General features: G+C 34.0%; 3 protein-coding genes and 1 pseudogene across 3 annotated transcripts; all 4 read right to left on the bottom strand.

Moving 5' to 3' along the window:
* Positions 1–147: 147 nt before the first annotated feature.
* Positions 148–2,396, bottom strand: LOC145618016 (glutathione S-transferase L3-like). Its single transcript, XM_081672792.1, has 10 exons — positions 2,270–2,396; positions 2,106–2,180; positions 1,913–1,973; positions 1,664–1,747; positions 1,471–1,569; positions 1,272–1,377; positions 1,092–1,174; positions 846–953; positions 642–722; positions 148–543 (listed from the first exon to the last, which is right to left on the bottom strand). Exons 1-10 carry the CDS (start codon positions 2,278–2,280, stop codon positions 532–534), a joined length of 720 nt encoding a protein of 239 aa, XP_081528918.1. The 5' UTR covers positions 2,281–2,396; the 3' UTR covers positions 148–531.
* A 1,409-nt stretch (positions 2,397–3,805) lies between these two features.
* LOC145616120 (cation/H(+) symporter 13-like) lies at positions 3,806–6,808 on the bottom strand. The gene is made up of 3 exons (XM_081670825.1): positions 6,755–6,808; positions 5,236–6,231; positions 3,806–5,035 (listed from the first exon to the last, which is right to left on the bottom strand). The coding sequence occupies exons 1-3, from the start codon at positions 6,806–6,808 to the stop codon at positions 3,806–3,808; spliced, it is 2,280 nt and encodes a 759-aa protein (XP_081526951.1).
* A 2,835-nt stretch (positions 6,809–9,643) lies between these two features.
* On the bottom strand, positions 9,644–12,957 carry LOC145616119 (cation/H(+) antiporter 15 pseudogene; annotated as a pseudogene).
* Positions 12,958–18,974: 6,017 nt separating this feature from the next.
* LOC145616118 (uncharacterized) lies at positions 18,975–20,408 on the bottom strand. The gene has a single exon (XM_081670824.1). The coding sequence runs from the start codon at positions 20,406–20,408 to the stop codon at positions 18,975–18,977; it is 1,434 nt and encodes a 477-aa protein (XP_081526950.1).
* Positions 20,409–21,778: the final 1,370 nt, after the last annotated feature.

Raw genomic sequence — 21,778 nt, 5'->3', positions numbered from 1 at the left:
CTTCGTTTTGAAACTTTTCAGCAAAATCGCTGAAAATTGGCTACTGATAGCTAAAGATATCCATACTCTCCATTATCGATATTTAATTTAATAAACCAATGAGTTACACATCTATATCTAGTAGCAAATAGAGCAATGGATCATAGGAAAAAAAAAAAGAAGTAAATTTCTTCTTAAATTGCACGTTTGCACATTATGTTATTGGAAATTTAGTAATAGAGAACAAATACGTGTACTGATAAGAATTATAAATGAGTAATTATTCTGTAATTATGAAGGGAAGACCCTTATACAAATGGAGTATGTACTAAAAGACGTATATAAAATACATTACAAATTAAATCCTGCTACATTGGCAACATTGTTCATGTAGCAAGTTTAACAAATTGGTACAAACATCAAATGAAAAGAGAGTTTCTTTATTTAAGAGAAAGTTTTAGAGAACTAGAAATTTTCGACGAATGATCTGAGCTGGTAAGGTGCAGTGATAAGTGCGGAGACAGGACCATCAGTAATTGCATAGTTCAGACTTCAGACTATCCCCTGAGGAATAAATCAAACAAAGATCAAGTTAGTGACCATTTCAAAAGGTTGCAAATGTCATAAATTTAGTCCCTTTTATAGAAGTTTAGCTGGTTTACCAAGTTACGCCTTTTGTAGATCTTTAAGTTGAGCTCTTCATCCCATTTGGTTTCCAGGCAAGCCTCAACTGTGTCCAATGCCTGCACCATATATATACAGGTCATTAGGCGCCGTACTGCTTATCACAATCTAATATGAAGTATTTGATTCTGTATTGATCACATGTAATGTATTACAGATAAGTTATAAGAGGTGTGCTATACCTTGAGCCAAGCAGCAAGCTTTGGCCTCCCTTCAGTGATATCGTATTTGTGCAAATCTATAAATAAGTAATAGTATCTTTGTACAAATGGAGCATATGCAACATCAGCCTGATCACAAAATAACAGCAAATATTTGTCAGAGAAAAATTAGCAGGATGAATACTATCTGACAATGTAAAAATTCTCTGAATTATATGACAGAAACTTATAAGCAGGAGTTTATATAAATGAATTAGTCTGACTAACCGCGCTGAATTGGGCACCAAGGAGGAAAGGCCCTTCATGATTGTACTTTGAAAAATATCCTTCCAATGTATCAAAAGCAGTCTCTATAAAAAGCAGAGAAATGCACATTGTTAATTGGAAATGAATAGCAATAGATTAATGATTAGTCTATATTAATGAAATCGCGCTTCTGATGCATACTCATTTCATCATCTGATCGAGTTCCTTTAAGGTAGAAGAAAAGAGTTGGGTTCCACTTGTTACTATAGTCAAACAACTCCTCTGTAAACTCTTTCTTAGCAGGATCCTGCAGAATTTCATGCGAAATGTCAGACCAAAGTTTAACAGCATATTATGAGATTTAATTAGAATTTAAGTAAACATATAGACTTAATTTTACCTCAGGGAAAAGTGAGGGTCCTTCGAAGTGAGCATCGATGTATTTGATCAAGTCGAGACTCTCTCCGATGATCTTGTTGTCGTGCTCTAAAGCAGGTACCTATGATCAACAATTCATCAGCATTCTGAGTTTTTATAAAACATGGAATGAAAAAGGGAGAAGAAATGGAAAACTTAATTTGACAATTAATCACCTTATTTTCTGGGTAGACTTCTTTGTACCAAGTTGGTCTATCATCTAGATCAATTGGAACTAATTGGATTATATTATGTAATCCCTGAAAAGTAGTAAAAAAACTTTAATAATCAACTTTCAAATCTAGGCAATATTGTACAAACTCCCAAGTATTTTATCAATAAAGCTAGTTGATATCCAAATAACGATGGAAAAGTTGACAAATGAAAGAACGTGGTGCATGGAACGCAAAGTTATGATGTCAAACCTTGTAATTTCGTGTTAACCAGGCACGTTGGGCAAAAGGGCAGTAATAGGTTGTGTACAACCTGTTAAATTTTTCAAAAAATGTTAGGAGTACAACCTATAAATAGAAACAGGCGCTTAATTTTGATGACCAAAAAAAAGGAATACAGCCTATATAATAAATGGATGGAGGGAGTATATATATGTATATCAACCTGGTGGTTCCGTCGAAGACAGAAGGTGGTTCAGAGTTGGAACCCAGGAATGGTGGAAGAACTTCTTGAGTTACCCTGCAAATACAACAATTCATCAAAAAAATTAAACAAAAAAAGACAAATTTTCTAGAAAATAAAGTTGCAAAAAAGGTTATTATTATTACTGTGTAGCCATTGATCGATGATGAAATTGAACTGAATAATAATATTTGATATTGGATCAGAAAGTTTTGAGATGGAGAAAGAGTACTTAGATATGATTCCAATATTAGCCCTTCTTATACTTATTTTTATGATGATAAACTTTGACCAGAATTCAATTTTATAAAAATAGTATATCTTTGATCTTATTTGACCAGGGAACTATATTACTTTTTATGATTTTCTTCTAAAATCATTTAATTAAATATTGATTTTTTCAATAATACTCGTATCTTTTTTTGACACAAATAATACTTTTATCCATTATCAACATTTTCTTTTCACACTTTATAGATTATTTCCATTTACTTTCATTCTTTATTACGGAATACTTAATTCCCGTAAAAATTATAACTGTATGATTAGTTCCCGTAAAAATCATAATTGTATGATTTGCATCAAAGTGAAATTTATGTCGGTTTTCATCGTACATCAATATTAATAAGTGGCCATCAAAAAAAAAAAATATTAATAAGTTACTCCGTACATTGAAGCATATTTTAGTGAAATGGATAAATTTACACTCGTAGTATGATGGTCACCTTGAATTTTTTTTTTTCTTCCTAAAAGTATAATATATTCATATTGGTAAAAATATTACTCGTATATACCAAGTATTAAATAAAATAAACAAATAAAACTGTTGTGTAATCTCAGTTTTTATCACGGTCAACTTCTGGAAGAAGGGTAATCCAGTGTATGTGTATACAAGGACTAGTCAAGTCTCCGTGTGTTTGCTGGTCAACTCTGACGTCCCTTCAATAATACGGAGTATTATAATTTTTCAGTTTCAACTTTGCATGAAAGTCAACGGTGCCCACCTTAGTCCGTATTAGCATTTCGTCAATAATTTTTTTTGAATATTTGGGTGAAATTGTGAAATTTGAAATAAATAGTACTTTATCGAATCATATACTACTTCTGTTAAATGTTATGTGCAACTTTGGGGTATTATTTGTGAGATATAAAATATTTCAAAGTTGCACATAACATTTAACAGAGGTAGTATATTTGTTAGCTTAGAATATAGATGGACAGTAATGTCTCCTATGATATTTCATTAATTCGTTTTACAATTAATCATGATTAATGGTTAAACTTGCCACAATTAGGTATTAAAGGTCGAAGTTGTTTTACTAGAATGAAAGGAGTATTATATATAACACTAATAATACTTGAGCTGAACCCGATCTTCCTAATTTTGAGAAATGTTCTCTAATCTAATGTAATATAATATTGGAAGTTTGTTTGTAAAACATTGCATTATTTGCATAGGCTTAGCATATCATGCCAACATTTTGTACAAAGAACAAAGAACTAGCTATCCGTAGATGCTAACTAGTTTAATTTGTAAAAGTCTAGGACGGTGATACTCTAAGATAATATCCCGTCTACATCATTTGTCGTTTGTAATAGACTTTACGACAAAAACTATCTGTCTATGAAAAAAAAAAAAAAACATTTTTTTCAAAAAAAGGTAGAATTGAAAAGTACAGCATCTACTTGCTTAAACTCAAGCGTGATCTGCTTGTGCTCTTAGGAGAATTTGCAACGCTTAAACTAATGTATGATTCATCATCCCTGCTTTTATTGGAAGAATTCATCTTCCAATCAACTCGCGGTTGTTGTTGCACAACCAAGATAGAGTATCTAGAATCAGAAGAAACTAAGGTATCAGCTAAAGCTCCAATTTCGGGGCTTTCACTCCAAGCATCGAGGCCTTGGATGGCCGGACAATTTGCTTCATGGTATCTTCCTAACACGAACAAATCCGCGACATTTTGTACTGAGAGGAGTGCTTTGGTTGTCCCTATGCCATCGTCGACAAATTTTTCTCTAACACTAATTCTCTCATGCCCTTTGGCTTTTATATGAAATTCTCTCATTACTCTTATATCTTCTTGATACTCTTGTACTTGGGGTTTATAATCGTTTACTCTCAACCAAATCACGGTTAGCCAAACACTCGGATGCTCAGCCATACGTCTAGCTAATGCTAAGGCCTCGTGATCGTCTGTCCCTCCAATGAAGATCATTACTATTTGGTAAGTTTGGTGTCCAAATTTTGAAATACAATAGAGGCTTCCTCCAGCTTGATCAACTATTTCTCTATCGATGAGGATGGCAACGGAGCAAGGGGATTTTCGAAGCACATTTCGATTTATACTCCTTATTTGTTGGTTGGAGGTCTCTACATTACCATCGATACCCCATTTTTTATGGAAGGGGACGACGATAAGGTTTGTTCTCTTGTCATGTGCTAGTGCACATATGTCGTTGTGCATACTCTTATAAGGTGTGACGGACACAAATTGTTGTACCCTCGCGTAACCTTGGCTTTCTTCCTCGAATTGTTCAAAGGCCCTAATCGTGTGATCGTAGAGACTAAAAGTGCTAGCCGTCTTCTTGTACTCATGAAGTGGTGCTAAGACGGGCATAGCACTTCCGGCAAGATTTATTAGTTGGAGTGCAAAAACCGATATAGAAGCACCCACCTTCTCACACTTGGACACCTCTAGGAAGTTAAAAATCGCGGAGATGTTTTCTTCATTATGGATGCATACTAACACTTGTAGATCCCCATGATCGCTTAGTCCCATAACCTTTCTTTTCCTCACAATGTTGTACTTATGTGAAGGGTCATACAACCATTGTACTAGTGGATATGCCACTCCGGTGAAGATCACGACATTTATCATCGCCAAAGCAAACAATCGATCATCCATAATCTATCAAAACCATAATTATCATTACACTATGAGTAAGCCAATCAACAATGTATAAACCAAGACACATTTAATTACAACCCTCTGTTTCAATTAGTTACAACTTTAAGGTATTATTTGTGAGATATAAAATATTCCAAAGTTGCAACTAATATGAAACAGAAGGTAGTAATTTAGTTAACAATAAATGAATATAACCATACCGCTTGATCGATCCAAACACCGAAAGTGGCAACCTCCATGATACCTTTAAAAGTCATGATAAAACCCAAAGGCACAGCATCTTCAAGTGACACACCTACAACCATAGACGAAAAGGCGGTACCTAAGAACTTGCCAAGCTGACTAACAATGAATATGATCTCGACGGCCCAAAATGAGGAAGTTCCTTTCCATGAAGTCAAATTAATCCTCCAACCAGCCATGGTACAGAAGAGAGGAAGTAGTACACCTGAAGTAAAAAGCTGTAGCTTTTGGACCAATGCCGAGCCCAATGGGGGCCCATGAGGCAAGGAAAGCCCAAACAAGAAGGCTGAAAATCTTTGGCCCACTCTTTCACCCCAATGCCAAGTAAACATTACAATCCCTAAGATTAGCAAGAAATGAGTTTGTTTCATGTCACAACCTTCAGGAGTTCTCCTTACAATGCACATTACCATAGGCCGAAAGACGCCGAATAACACGAAATAGTAGAAGGCCAAGCTTGCTGCCGATAGCCATTTAGGGGGTGCATCCGGATTTGGGCTCAACCAAATGAGCCCAAATGTGGTGGTTAAGAGTCCAAATATATCGATCACCAAGGACGAGGAGCAGGCTACTCGGCCCACCTCGGAGTTGATGATCTTAAGGTCATGAAGGTAATAACTTGTTACCATAAAGTATGTTAGTGAATTGAAGAGGATTAAAACTCGAATGCCTGTGAATAGGGTTTCATCAAGTTCAACGACTTGTCGAATCAATGTAAATGTCGCTGATCCGAAGATAATGGATATTAGTACGCCTGAAAATGCTATGAGTATCGATTTAGGCCCGCTTTTCCTAATGGCGCTCATGTCAATCATAACTCCTGATATGAACATTTGAAGCATGAATCCGAACCCTGCAATCGTCTTGATAATGTATCTTCCAGGAGGTGGGAACAAGGTGTTGATGATAGACTGATTATAGTTAATTAATGTTCGGCCTATTAATAATCCGGCCTGAAACAAACAAAACATAACATTTTGAGTAATAACAACATAACAAGGAAAGTAGTATCGCCATAACATTTGTGTCACATTAATGTGAACCGGGGTCACGAAAATATTGTTCTCTTATCAACACATACAAGTATTCGTGCACGATGCACCTAACTCTTATATATGTTTAGAATTCGAAGGCAGCACCAATTGTACGTGTGTACATACAAGTACGTATGTGTGTTGTGCCTTGCCTGGTCTATAATCACATTCAACGGTGATATAAAATAATGCATAGTAAATATAGAAGTAATGCATTATAAAATGATGGTAAATAAAAAGAAAGGCTTACAACAATTTGGACGACAGTCATACTTTGGCGCAGGGGTTGAGCAAGGAAAAAAACGGTCCGTGTGACGAAAAAAATGATGATAATTTGGAGCAAAACTAATGGTGTGGGATAACTCAAAGGATTTTCTCCATACCAAACACCATTCGATGTTCCTGACCTTTGATATTGGCATATCAATCTATCCTTGAAGACCATTCCCATTGCCCACCATTGTTTTGGATACTCATCGCCACCGTGCACGTCCATTTTTCTTCTTTTGTATGCCCTTGATTAATATTCTAAACACTAATAATATGTTGTTCTTTACTATTTGTACTAATTATGGTTGAATGTAACTCATAATCATAGTTAACGATGTATTTGACATAATGAGCAAGATGAAGAAGGATGAATGCTATGGTAATTAAATTGCTTAAGTTTAGAAAACAAAAGGAGGGAAAAGAAAAAAGAGTCAAAAGATGGTGAAGAAAAATATAATTGGTGATATTTGATCAAAAATATGAAAAGAGATGTTGAGGAGCAAAATATGAGGGATTGGACTAGATTTACTCCTTAAAATTAGTGACCTTAATATTATTTAACCATTGAGAAAATTAAGTTTATGTAAGGGTCTTCTAATAATGTAAATCCTTCATCTTCGGTGCTCCCCTTGTTAATGACCTCAAATGTACAATTAACACTTATAGCATACATATATACCAAAGAATAATCAAATATCATAAACCATGTTATAGGTTGGTTATACAATTAACACTTGTTTATGACCTCAAATAAATGTACAATTAACACTTGTTTATGACCTCAAATGTACAATTAACACTTTTTTTTGATAAATAGGAAGACTCAACCCTTAGTAATAACTAATAAGCCAATTGCATTGTCTATAGGGAGGGCATACATATAATCTAAGTGGACAACCACTGGACTTTCCTTTGTTATCTCTTAATACATCCAACATTTTTTTTACGATTTACCATCAATGCACTAATTAATTTGAATATTAATATCAATTAATTTTCACTTATCAAAACTTATTTTTCTAAAACTAAATTTATGTGAACTTAACTAATCATAATGTTTAATAAGTTCTGATAAGTTAAGATAAGTGAAAATTAGGTGGATAGAGTACATTTAAAAAATAGAAAAAAAAATCAAAAAATCAAAAAAGAAAAAACATGTGTATGTGATCTTGCATTTGTGATTTACTTCCATCTTTGGAAGATATTTTCTTACATTAAATATAACATTCCTTGTGTCAAAAAAATAAATAATATAACATTCCTTATACTTAGAGTATTGAATTAACTTTTGGATATTTCCCTCAAAAAATTAACTTTTGGATATCTTATCCAAACCATTTAAAGCTACACAAACTTTTAAATAAAACGGATGTTCCATAAATTACTGAACATCATATCCGTTATAAAGTGACAATAAAATGGGCAAAAGTTACACTAAAACGCACAAAAGTGACTCTGACATATATAAGAGTTATTTATGCTTCATTGATAAATTTGACAAAAGTGGCACTTAATTTGACAAAAGTGACACTAAATTTAACAAAAGTGAACCCGATGTACAGTAAATTACTGAAAACCGGGTGTATACAAAAGTGATTGTTAAAGTTAAATATATGTTTAATGAGTTTATGTTCTTTCTTTCAAAAAAAAAAAATGAGTTTATCGATGCTTTTACAAAATATGAGCTAATATGTGCACCCAAAAAAAGAAGAGCTAATGTCAACTTATTACATTATTTTAGTTGTATAAAACTTGGGTAAACTTCTTTGTTATTTTAATTTTTAAAGCTTAAATTATTTTTTCTGGACTCATTTATAGGTTAAACAAGTAAAATATAATGTGAACAAAACACAGTCTTATGCAATAAATGTAAAATTAAAATCATCCTAATCATAATATAAGTAATTAATACTGTGTTGATTGCTTAACAAATTAAATCAAAATGGATTATTTTCACAACTGCCATGCACATTTAAAGGTACATATATATGGTAATGTTAATAATATATGTGTTTTGCTCACTAATTGATGTTGTGGACTGTGCTTATATATATACAATATACCACCATCTGAAATCTCTTCTATAAATCATCTTTAATTTGTCTATATAGAGTTTATAAGTTTATAATTCGAGTCTAATATACACATATCATTCTAAACTCTTGATTCTTGTAAAAAGAAAATGGCACCTTTCGCACCAAGCTCTTCATCAGCAATTCCGGATAGGCTCTTGTCTGACTATGCTTAGGATGGAACCATTGGCACTGGCGCGACTAGTGTAGTCAAGAAAGCGAGACATGTGAGGACTGGACAAGTAGTAGCCATTAAGATCATCTCCCTAAGGGATAAACTAACTGAAAAAGTGATGATCTGTATCTTTGTAGAAATTTATAGAATTTATACCTACTAGCTTTTGTAGTTAGTTATAATGTGTTTGCATTGCTAATGGGAAAAATCTCAATTTCTTCGATGTAGCTTTTTTCAAATGAACCATACTATGGTACACAAGCAGATGCCTGGAGCTGTGGCATCATCTTATATGCCATCGTCTGTGGTTCATTCCCATTTGAGGATGTGAAAGAAGTTGGCCTTTACGACAAAATCAAGGTATTTGTTATTTGACTTGATGTTATATCGTAACAGGAATATAACAAATAACAATTATAAAATTATCTTTGAATGGAATAAAGTGTTTATTATGGAATGTGTACGTGTACGTGTTTTTATTTTATTTTTATGAGCAATATGATCGTGTACGTGTTTTTATTTTTATTTTTATGTGTATGAAGGCATTTAATCATGCAAGATCGCGAATTACTGGCTAAATAAAAGAATTTACAGATTATGTGTTTTCTTGGATGGTAAGAGTATACCGTAATAACAAAACATAATAACAGATTTGATCTCGATTAAATTTTGTTTCCTAGTATTAGTAGATTACCAAAAGCTTCAAGTATTTACAAACTTCAAGTATATAGTCATTAAACACAAGTTTCTGATCTAATCACTTCTCCTACAAAATCTTATGCTTACCAGAAAACAAAAGAGGTAAGAAATGAACCTATAAATCAATTCTTCTTAGGTGTGTGGACTCCTCAGGGTCATGCAGACCCCAAACTCTAGTTTGTTGTTGCACCACCATTACTGAAGCCTTGATTTTGTAATTCAAACTGAGCATTTCTCCGACCGGTCCCAACTCCCCAGTGCAGTCACTCCACTGTAAAAGTTCAGACATGAACTTTGAGTTCTTGTGACGTCTTCCTACCAAAACCAGATCGTAATTAGAATTCTCTAGTGATTTTATCAGTGTTATTAAACTCATCACATTTATTAGTATCATCTCTTCATAGAAGATTCTATCTTCCTTGTGCAAAGTGTTGAGACTAAATTCACTTAGTATGTCACCATCTTGCAACCGGCTTTTCTCACTGTCAATAATCATGTCTTCACAAGAGGCGCTTGAAAATTTTATCAGGGTCAGGTTTACTCTGGGATTCTCTGACATTCTCATGCCATATGCTAGTGCTTCTCGATCATCCTGACCCCCAAAAAATAACACTGCCACCCGGTATGCTGCAGGCTTTGATGTAAAAGACCGATTTTTCTTAGTCTTTTGTGGTCCTCCATGGTCAACAAGGACACCAACAGAGCAAGGAGCCTTGTCAAGGACTTTCTTGTTTAGGTTCCTGTAAACAAAAGAGGGCTCTACATCTTTTTCGCTACATTGCCTTTGAAAAGGGATTATAATAAATGATGTCCTTTTTTCTAAGGCGATGGAGCACACATCATTGTGCATAGATGCATAGGGGGAGATACCCTTGTAACATTGCACCATGAAAAGGCCTTGGTGTACTTGCTCCAACTTTCTGAACGCGTTGAATATCCTCTCGGATTGGCTAGGATAAGTAGAGTATGATTCCCTAGGTTGATGAGCAACAAGCAGGGAAGAGGAGCGGCCTATTAGCCTGATAAGATGCATGACAGTTAGGTTTATGGGACTCGCTTTGGTGGGACTAGAGACATTCACCACATTCATGACCTCCCTGACATTATCTGCACTATGGACACATGCCAAAATGCGGAGCTCCTCATCGCGCTTATGGTGTCTTATGGTTCTCCTCTTAAATGCCACATACCTCCTTGAAGGATCATACAACGCCTTTACAATAGGCGACAGAACTCCTGTGATGAACACCACAGATATGATCATAATTGCAAAGCATTCCTCAGTCATGCCCTGCAAAAGTAGCAAATTTGTGCCTATTGCATTTTCAGGATCCAAACTATTGAACACATCACAATTTGTTACAGTACATAAAATTTAATAAAAATCTTTTACTGACAGTTTTTAGAATGACTAGGTGGTTCAGGAAAAATAGGACATGATGTAAGTTCAACTAATTAACTTTATTTTCAACTAACATTAGTAAAAAGTTCTGATAAGATCATCACATAAACAATTTTCAGATGAAAAGAATGTAGCCTTACACTATCCTTCATTCTGTGATTCAGCAATGCCAATTCAATGAGGCCTTTTGCATTCATGATCAGACTTAAAGAAAGGGCATCTCGAAATGGCATCCTGTAAAAAAGTGGAGGTGCAATCGTACCTACAACCTTCCCAATAAAGGCAACAAATACCACCAACTGAATAGCACCAACATTCTTCAGCTTCTGAATAGAGAAAACATCCATTTGTAGCCCACAAATGGCGAAGAAAATGGGCATCAGAAGCATAGAGACGAAAGAGTCAAGCTTTTCAGATAAAGCAGCTCCTAAAGGGGGTCCATCCGGTATGACAAGTCCAACAATGAAGGAAGCTATAACAGCACTAAGGCCAATAACTTCACCTATGAACCCACATCCTAGAAGAGCAAGAAGAACACCAATAATATATTTTTCTTTTACAGGATGCCCTTCAGGTGTTTTCCTGATCGCCCATAAAGCTGCAGGGCGGATTCCATACAAGGCTAATACAATAAAAAGGGCTACTGATAGAAAAGATCCTACAGATGATGAGAATGATTTTGCTTTGGCTATCCTAACTGCGAACCTAATTGTCATAAGTGACCACTGAAACACATCTGAGACTACGGAAGAAGAAGAGGCTAAACGCCCTATTTCTGAATTAAGGATCTTAAGATCAGCAAGAAAACAAGCAATAACAGGAAAGGCTGACATAGACTGAGTCTCAATCACAAAGGGAAGTATTCTCAAAATGTCATGGTCTAATGTAACAAAGTTTTCCAAGAGGCAGGCAACTAGACTAGCCATGGCATAAGGAACTATAAATCCTAATATTCCTATAGCTATCGGCTTCTTGCCTGACCTCAATGCCAAAGATAAGTTCATCTTCACTCCAAGCAGAAATATAAACAGCATCAGACTGAAGACTGATAAGTTCTCCAAAAGAACTCTGCTTCTAGCTGGGAATACTTCTGCTAGAAAATTTCTGTTGTGTCCGAGGACTGAAGGACCGAGAACCACACCTCCCTGCAAGCACATAAAAGGCAAGCATTATTAATTTTGACATTAGTATTAGTATTTTTTTTTTTTTTTTTTTTTTTTTGAGAAAACATTAGTATTAGTATAATTAAATCATTTAAAGACAATTTCAATCTATATATAACACATTTGCATATATAGCTAATATATCTATATGTACTGTATTTACATAGATTTTCAATTACTAAATAAAGTTCAGGGTAACATATAAGTCTCAGTTTAGTGTAATTAAGTTAGCGAAAAATAAAGGACATAAAACTTCCTAGGATGTTCAACCAAACAAAACAAAAAATTGTTTACATAAAACACAATCAGCTAAAATGACATTTATAATAAAATTAACATATTTGTTTACATATAAAGTGTGTGCAAACTGTATGATAAGGATTCAAACAAAATTTTTTACACACATTCATTCATTTCATATACACAAATTGTTTAATGTGTGACATTGCTAAAAAACAAACATAAGATAAATTCATGAATTTAATGATGCATACATATATATACACTAACCAAGATCTGAGAAACAATAGAAGGTTGTCCAAAAGGCTTAAGAAGGAAATAAGCGACACGGGTACAAAGAGAAATGATGGAAAGCTGGAGTAGCAAACCAGGTATGGTAAACCGGATAGGATCATCCCCAAAGAAGATGCCTCGAGACCCGGTTCGACCCATTGAATGACAAAGGTAGCCATTATCTAGGTGAAAGGCATCTGCTTCTATAGCTTTCTTTTGTGCTTCTAAAACCATTCTTGTTGATGTTGTTGGGGTGATCATATCATCATTATTACTATCGTCTTGCATTAGCATCGCAATGGCAGCCTTACCCATCGATACCAATAGCTTCCTATTATGATCACCACCCATTATCATAATAATCTTGCTATTTGGGGGTAACAAGTTCCATATACATTGTATGATAATTGCTAGAGATTAATGAAAAATCGAGTTTTCGATGAAGGATGGATTAGGAAAGGGAGGATCCAAAAAAGAGGAAGAGGGAGAAAAAGAGGGATGTTTAGAGAGAATTGAGAGAAAGAGATGGGTGGAGGAGCAATAGAGAGAAATGAGAGGGAAAGAAGTAAGGTATAAGGGAGAACATTAATAGTTGGCTTTTCTACTTATCCAAAATAAGGCATTTGTAACCAAAAAACAAAACAAAATTTATGTTATAGACTCTATGTTTATTACCGGAATAAATAACCACCATTTTTTTAAGGGTTAATAATAGGATATTAGAGATTATATTTGTGATATTTCTTTCATTTTAAATTCAACTTTATTCGAAGTATGTTTTAATTTGACTAGAAGAAAATGATTTCATTAGTGAAAGATAGTCAAACAATACCTATAAACAATTCCTAAGAAATTTTAAATTTTAACACAAGTACAAATCACCTTAAACTTAAAGCTAGTTACATTGCAAATTCGATCAACGATAATGGACAAATGATATTGAGTATAAATATTGTTCATCTAACACATAATGACTATCCAAAATGTACCCATCAAGATCAAAGAAGATCAAGTAATACTTAATTGTGTTCGATCAATATTATCGATCATTTGGAAATTAATACGAAAATTATTTGTAATGTTAGAGAAGAATGTCTCTCATGAAAGGCATACACGGACTCCAAGAGGGAATTAGGGACTATAGTAAACTTCTCGGCAATATTTATTTCCGGGTAAAATAAAGTCGAAATTTTTCCAAAATTAAAGTCTATTAATCACGATTTTTGAGGAATAATTTTGGAGGTTTCGGGACCCGGTGTCGAAAAGTCTTGAGATACTAGGATATATCCCCGAGGACATATAATGTCGTTTAGAACCATACATGACCATTAAAAGTTGTCATAAATGTCCGTAATAGTCTTGAGTTTATGAAATTGGTATAAGTTGTAAACTGGTTAATAGACCGTTTAAAGGCATATTAGATAGTTCCACCCACCCAATTGGACTCCAGAAGAAAATTAGGAAACATGGTTAAAATCTCGGCAAATTTTATTTCAGGGCAAAAAAAAGTAAAAAAAAAGTCCAAAATTGAAGGCTATAATACACGTTTTTTGAAGAATTTTGGAGGTTTAAGGACTCGGTGTCGAAAAGTCTTGATAAACTAGGGGACCCATCTCAAGATCATATAATGTCGTTTGGAACCAAATACAACCATTATATGTTGTCATAAATGTCCGTGGTAGGCTTGAGTTTATGAAATCGGTGAAAGTTGTAAATGACTAAATTGACCGTTTAAAGGCATATTGGATGGTTCCACCGACCCAATTAGACTCCCACAGGATATAAGGGAACATGGTTAACATCTCGACAATTTTATTTTCGAGCTAAAAAATGTCAAAAATTGAAGGCTATAATGCACGCTTTTTAAGGAATTTTAAAGGTTACGGGACTCGGTGTCGAGAAGTCTTGAGAAAATAGGGGACATTTCTCGGGGTCATATAATGTCGATTGAAACCATATATGACCATTATATATTGTCATAAATGTCCGTAATAGGCTTGAATTTATAAAATCGGTACAAGTTGTTAACTGGTTAATTGACCGTTTGAAGGCATATTGGATGGTTCCACCCACCCAATTGTACTCCCAAAGGATATTAGGGAACATGGTTAACATCTCGGCAATTTCTATTTTCGAGCAAAAAAATGTCAAAAAAGTCCAAAATTGAAGGCTATAACACACGTTTTTTTAAGGAATTTTAAAGGTTTCGGGACTCAGTGTCGAAAAGTCTTTAGAAAATAGGGGACATTTCTCGGGGTCATATAATATCGATTGAAACCATATATGACCATTATATATTGTCATAAATGTCCGTAATAGGCTTGAGTTTATAAAATCGGTAAAGTTATTAACTGGTTAATTGATGGATGGTTCCACCCACCCAATTGGACTCCAAGAGGATATTAGCGAACATGGTTAACATCTCGACAATTTTTATTTTCGGACGAAAAAATGTCAAAAAAGTCCAAAATTGAAGGCTATAATACACGTTTTTTTTAATGAATTTTAAAGGTTTCGGGACTTAGTGTCAAAAAGTCTTGGAAAATAGGGGACATTTCTCGGGGTCATACAATATCATTTGAAACCATATATGACCATTATATGTTGTCATAAATGTCTGTAATAGGCTTGAGTTTATAAAATCGGTACAAGTTGTTAACCGGTTAATTGACCGTTTAAACACATATTGGATAGTTCCACCCACCCAATACGACTCGCGAAAGATATTAGGGAACATGGTTAATATCTCGGCAATTTTTATTTTCGGGCGAAAAAAAGTCTAAAATTGAAGGCTATAATACACGTTTTTTGAGGAATTTTAAAGCTTTCGCGACTCGGTGTCAAAAAGTGTGGAGAAAATAGGGGACACATTTCGGGGTCATATAATGTCGTTTGGAACCATTTATGACCATTATATATTGTCAAAAATGTCCGTAATAGGCTTGAGATTTTGAAATCGGTATAAATTGTAAACCGGTTTATTGACCGTTAAAAGGCATATTGGATGGCTCCACCCACCCAATTGAACTCCCAAAGGATATTAGGGAACATGGTTAACATCTCAGCAATTTTTATTTTCGGGCAAAAAAAAGTAAAAAAAGTCCAAAATTAAAGGCTATAATACACGTTTTTTGAGCAATTTTGGAGGTTTCAGAACTCGGTGTCGAAAAGTCTTAAGAAAATAGGGGACACATCTCGAGGTCATATAATGTCGTTTGGAACCATATACGACCATTATATGTTGTCATAAATGTCCGTAATAAGCTTGAGTTTATGAAATCGGTACAAGTTGTAAACTGGTTATTTGACAGTTTAAAGGCATATTCGATGGTTCCACCCACCCAGTTGGACTCTCGAAGGATATTAAGGAACATGGTTAACAACTCGGAAATTTTTATTTTCGGACGAAAAAAAGTCAAAAAAGTCTAAAATTGAAGGTTATAATACACGTATTTTGAGGAATTTTAAAGGTTTCAAGACTAGGTGTTGAAAAGTCTGGAGAAAATAGGGGACACATCTCGAGGTCATATAATGTCGTTTGGAACCATATATGACCATTATATGTTGTCATAAATGTCCGCACGTAATAGGCTTGAGTTTATGAAATCGGTACAAGTTGTAAACCGGTTAATTAACTGTTTGAAGGCTTATTGGATGGTTCCACCCACCTAATTGGAATCCCGAAGAATATTAGGGAACAAGGTTAACATCTCGACAATTTTTATTTTCGGGCGAAATTTTTTTAAAAAACTCCAAAATTAAAGGCTATAATACACGTTTTTTTTGAGGAATTTTAAAGGTTTCAAGACTCTGTGTCGAAAAGTCTTGAGAAAATAGGGGACCTATCTCGGGGTCATATAATGCCGTTTGGAACCATATATAACCATTTATATGTTGTCATAAATGTCTGTAATAGGCTTGGGTTTATGAAATCTGTACAAGTTTTAAACCGGTTAATTGACTATTTAAAGGCATATTGGATGGTTCCACCCACCCAATTGGACTCCGGAAGGATATTAGGGAACATAGTTAACATCTCGGCAATTTTTATTTTCGGGCATAAAAAAGTCAAAAAAGTCCAAAATTGAAGGCTGTAATACACGTTTTTTTAGGAATTTTTGAGTTTTCGGGACTAGGTGTCGAAAACTCTTGAGAAACTAGGGGACACATCTCGAAGTCATATAATGCCGTTTGGAACCATATAAGACCATTATATGTTGTCATAAATGTCCGTAATAGGCGTGAGTTTATAAAATCGGTACAAGTTGTGAACTGGTAAATTGGCAGTTTAAAGGCATATTGGATGATTCCACCCACCCAATTGGACTCCCGATGGATATTGGGGAACATGGTTAACATCTTGGCAATTTTTATTGTCGAGCAAAAAAAAGTCAAAAAAAAGTCCAAAATTGAAGGCTATAATACACGTTTTTTGAGGAATTTTAAAGGTTTCAGTATTCGGTGTCGAAAAGTCTTGAGAAAATAGGGGACACATCTCGGGATTATATAATGTTGTTTGGAACTTTATATGACCATTATATGTTGTCATAAATGTCTGTAATTAGCTTGAGTTTATGAAATCGGTACAAGTTCAAAACCAGTTAATTGACCGTTTAAAGGCATATTGGATGGATCCACCCACCCAATTGGACTCCCGGAGGATATTAGGGAACATAGTTAACATCTCGGCAATTTTTATTTTTGGCAAAAAAAAGTCAAAAAAGTCCAAAATTAAGGTTATAATACACGTTTTTTAAGGAATTTTAAAGTTTTCGGGACTTGGTGTCGAAAAGTCTTGAGATAATATGGGACACATCTCGAGGTCATATAATGCCGTTTGGAACCATATATGACCATTATATGTTGTCATAAACGTCCGTAATAGGTGTGAGTTTATAAAATCGGTACAAGTTGTAAACTGGTTAATTGACTGTTTAAAGGCATATCAGATGGATTCATCCACCCAATTGGACTCCCGAAGGATATTAGGGAACATGGTTAACATCTCGACAATTTTTATTTTCGGGCAAAAAAAAAGTAAAAAAAGTCCAAAATTGAAGGCTATAATACACGTTTTAAGGAATTTTAAAGGTTTCAGGACTTGGTGTCGAAAAGTCTTCAGAAAATAGGGGAACACATCTCGGTGTCATATAATGTCGTTTTGAACCATATATGACCGTTATATGATGTCATAAATGTCCGTAATAAGCTTGAGTTTATGAAATTGGTACAAGTTGTAAACTGGTTAATTGACCGTTTAAAAGCATATTGGATGGTTCCACCCACCCAATTGGACTCTCAAAGAATATTAGGGAACATGGTTAACATCTCGGCAATTTTTATTTTCGGGTGAAAAAAAGTCAAAAAATTCCAAAATTGAAGACTATAATACATGTTTTTTGAGAAATTTTGGAGGTTTCGGGACTCGGTGTTGAAAAGTCTTTAGAATATAGGGGACACATCTCGGGGTCATATAATGCCGTTTGGAATTATATATGACCATTATATGTTGTCTTAAATGTCCGTGGTAGGCTTGACTTTATGAATTCGGTGCAAGTTGTAAACTGGTTAATTAATCGTTTAAAGACATATTGGATGGTTGTACCCACCCAAATAGAATCTCGTTGTGTATTAGGATCTATGTAAGTATGTAGATGATTTTTTTTTTTTTTAAAAAAAAAAAAAAAAAAAAAAAAAAACCATTTACCTGTAGTATGTTATTTTAAAACTTCTCTTAGGATGTGCATTAAAGCATGTGATGTGCACACATCAGCTTGCATGCCACTAGATTTGCATACTTTTGTCTAGAAACCTAATTATGTTTTGATGCGCATTTATGTTCAATCATGTTGATTTGGTATACCTTTTGATAATTAAGCACTTAAATATGCCCTAATTTAGCTAAGTTGACATTGATTGACAGTATATAGATAGAATATACGAGAATTAAATTTAATCTTCGCTTCATTAATGCCCATACCATGTTACAAATATGTCTTAATGAAATACAATTGAATGTATGATAGAATCCACCTTTGGACGCCACTGTACTATTTAGTCATGTACGCCATCCAGTTTATTATTGTTAAGATTCACTAACTTTTTTGTCCATTTATATGCCAAAGTTGAGCTATAACCAAATTTGCGTTATGGGTTAGTCCTTAAACAACCCCTAAAATAGATGAATCCATGCTAACGGAAATTGATTGATGTCAACTGTCAACCAAACAACTTATAAATCAATCAAACTGAAAGAATCCATCTTTAATTGCAGAATGTAAACAAGTTTCATGTACATTTGTGAGAAACAAAATGACACATAATTCTAACCTAAAGCCTAACACCTAAAATAGTAAAATTTCATCAAACTACCACCATTGATGAACAAGTACTCCTCTATCTCTTAAAGAAGACAAGAGATTAAGACATTGATCATATGTTTTATCATACTTAGGACTTCTAACACCAGGACAACATTTTTGCCATCTATTATAATGACATTCTAAGAAAATCTCATCAATTAAACAGAGTGCCCCTGTTTCAATCAACCTTGGAATCAATTGAAACTCTGTTCCTTCAACATCCATTTTCACCACTACAAAATCTCTTTCCTCAAATTCACCTTTCAACCACTCTGCAAAATCAAATCCCCTTATTTGATCAACATTTCCCTCGAAATTTATCGACGATTGCACCGGTTGAATCCTCCCCATTCCTCTGTTTACCTCGACCATTTTCTTTGTGGGTTCTCTGTTGATCTCAAAGAACAATGTCTCATTCCTCACCCAAGCTGCATACGGCAGAAGCGTAACGCCTTTTTTAGCTCGTAATTCTTCGTGGAACGATTTATCAGCTTCGATTGCGAAAACCTCAAAAGTTTTGTTCTGTTTTGGGAATCTTTTGTTAAACCAGCTACCAATGCTGGAACCATAGCTTCGAGCCCCAACATCGATGTAAGCGTATCGAGGTTTGAAGCTTATATCAACCATCGAAGTCAAATACTTCACATTCTTCAAGTTCCTCTTCAATGTAATCCAAGGTTTCAATGGCTCTTTTTCAATCAAAGGTTCTGAATCCTTGATCAATTGAATATTATACCCAGAAACAGAGCATTGTTCAATTGAATCTTTTCGATCAATTTTATGAATTGGAATAATGGTTTTCTTCAATATAATCTCTCGAATTGAAGGAATTGAAGGGTTAAGACCAGGAATATCACGACCCTTAAGAAAACTGCAGAAATCGAAAAGCTTAAGAATCGAATGAAAGGCGTAAAAATCTTTGATTTGTGTATGAATTACAAGAATCCCAGATGGTTTAAGTATTCTTTCAATCTCCAAAACAAAACCCAGAAGAGGAATCGAAGAGGGTAAATCAAATTTATGAAAAAACATAAAATCAAAAAATTGATCAGAAAAGGGGAGATGAGAAGAAGATACAATTTCAGAGGAGAGAGAAAAAGATTGAACAATGCCGAGGTCTTTGAGAGCAATAATGTGGGATGAATTGAGACAAAATGCGGAAGAATTAGGAGAGAGAAATCCATGGACGATGAAATCTTGGAAGATTTTGCAGTAAAATTCATATTCATTCGAAGCGCGAAAATTGGGAAGAATGGTGATTTGGGTAGAATGTTGTTGGGAAGAAGATGAAGTTCTTGAGAAGAAACAAAGATTGGAGGAAGAAGAAAGGTTGCAGAAATCGCCATTGAAGGAAATGATGAAGATGAAGCGTAAAAGGAAGAGGAAGATGAAGAAGATTAGAAGACGAAGGAAGATGTTTTTCACAGAATTTGGCTTCATTTCTGTTGAAAATGGCGATTTTTGGGGGAGTTCGTGTAAATGTGTAATTGCGGCAATTGGCGCCAGAATGTTGAATGATATAATGTTTGTTTAGTTAAATTGGGGAGGAAATGTTTTGGGTTTGACTTATTGCCATTTAAAATACATAATAAGATTAATAACACATTGATGATATTGATTATTGGCCCATATTGTCCAATTTTGAAGTTTTGGGTTTGACCCAATTGCTACAATCATGTGTACTTGAATAACCATCACATTTTTTTTTTTTTTTTTTTTTTTGAACACGAATAAGCATCACATAAGGATAAGGAAATTTGTGCACTTAAATTAGTTAAATCACTTAAATGTAATACGGAAATTATTGCTAAAATTTGAACAAGTAAAATTTTATTTCTAGAGTTAGGCAACAAAGTTTTTCTAGGTTTGAAACTAAAAATGTTTATGAAATTTTAAGCTAATAAATGTGTAATTTAACTATCAATGATATGTGTATCTACCGTCAAAAAAAAAAAAAAAAAAAAAAAGATATGTGTATCTAAAAAAAGAAAAATAATAAATTTGAATTATAAGATTTGAGTTCATGATATGGTTTAGTTTGATTTTATCAGCTAATTTGAATGTATTTGAAATTTGCTATCCAAATATAGTGTATAATCTACCCACTTTGTTCTAACACTAAGGAAAGGATTGTTATTTTCCCTTAAAAATGGAATGGATTTTATTATATAAATCAATATCTTAATACTAAAAGCGAAACCAGTGATGACACATGTCATTCACTGGTTAAAAATTTTCCCTCCACTCTATAGCTTTCCTTTTTTAATTTTTTTTATTTGTCAATCCTTCATGAAATACATTCATAGCCTATAATATTTACTTTCCATTTGGGTGATTATATTTTTGTCATACACACTCAAACAAATTATTTTTATATGTATATATTTTACAGTAATTCATTTTATATGTATAAATATTGTAATTCACTATATAATTTATTAAAATCCGTGCATTGCACGGGACTTTAACTAGTAAATAAATAAAGGTAATGGATTATTGTGTTCTTAGATTATGCCCCTTATGGGCCTCATTACGGGCTATTACAAAGGGGCCCAATTATTGCCCAATATTGTTTTATTACAATAAAACCAATATCACCCGGTCCATAAAATAGAGGGATTTATTTTAAAATCAATGTCAATGTGTTGGTCAAAGTGGAGCATTTATTTTGAAATAGAAGGATTATGCATAATATTTTGGTCAATAATTTTGCAAGTAGCTAGGGTAGAGAGTTTCTCTATATCCTATATCTCCTTATGTTCCTATATATTTCCAACACTTGAGTTTGCAAGTAGTTTTAGGAAGAATTA

This window comes from Chenopodium album, chromosome 26 (genome assembly GCF_948465745.1).
Source record: "Chenopodium album chromosome 26, dcCheAlbu1.1, whole genome shotgun sequence".
In the NCBI taxonomy this organism is placed as follows: Eukaryota; Viridiplantae; Streptophyta; class Magnoliopsida; order Caryophyllales; family Amaranthaceae; genus Chenopodium; species Chenopodium album.
The sequence above is the reverse complement of the archived record's forward strand: the minus strand, read 5'-3'. Positions and strand labels throughout refer to the sequence as shown.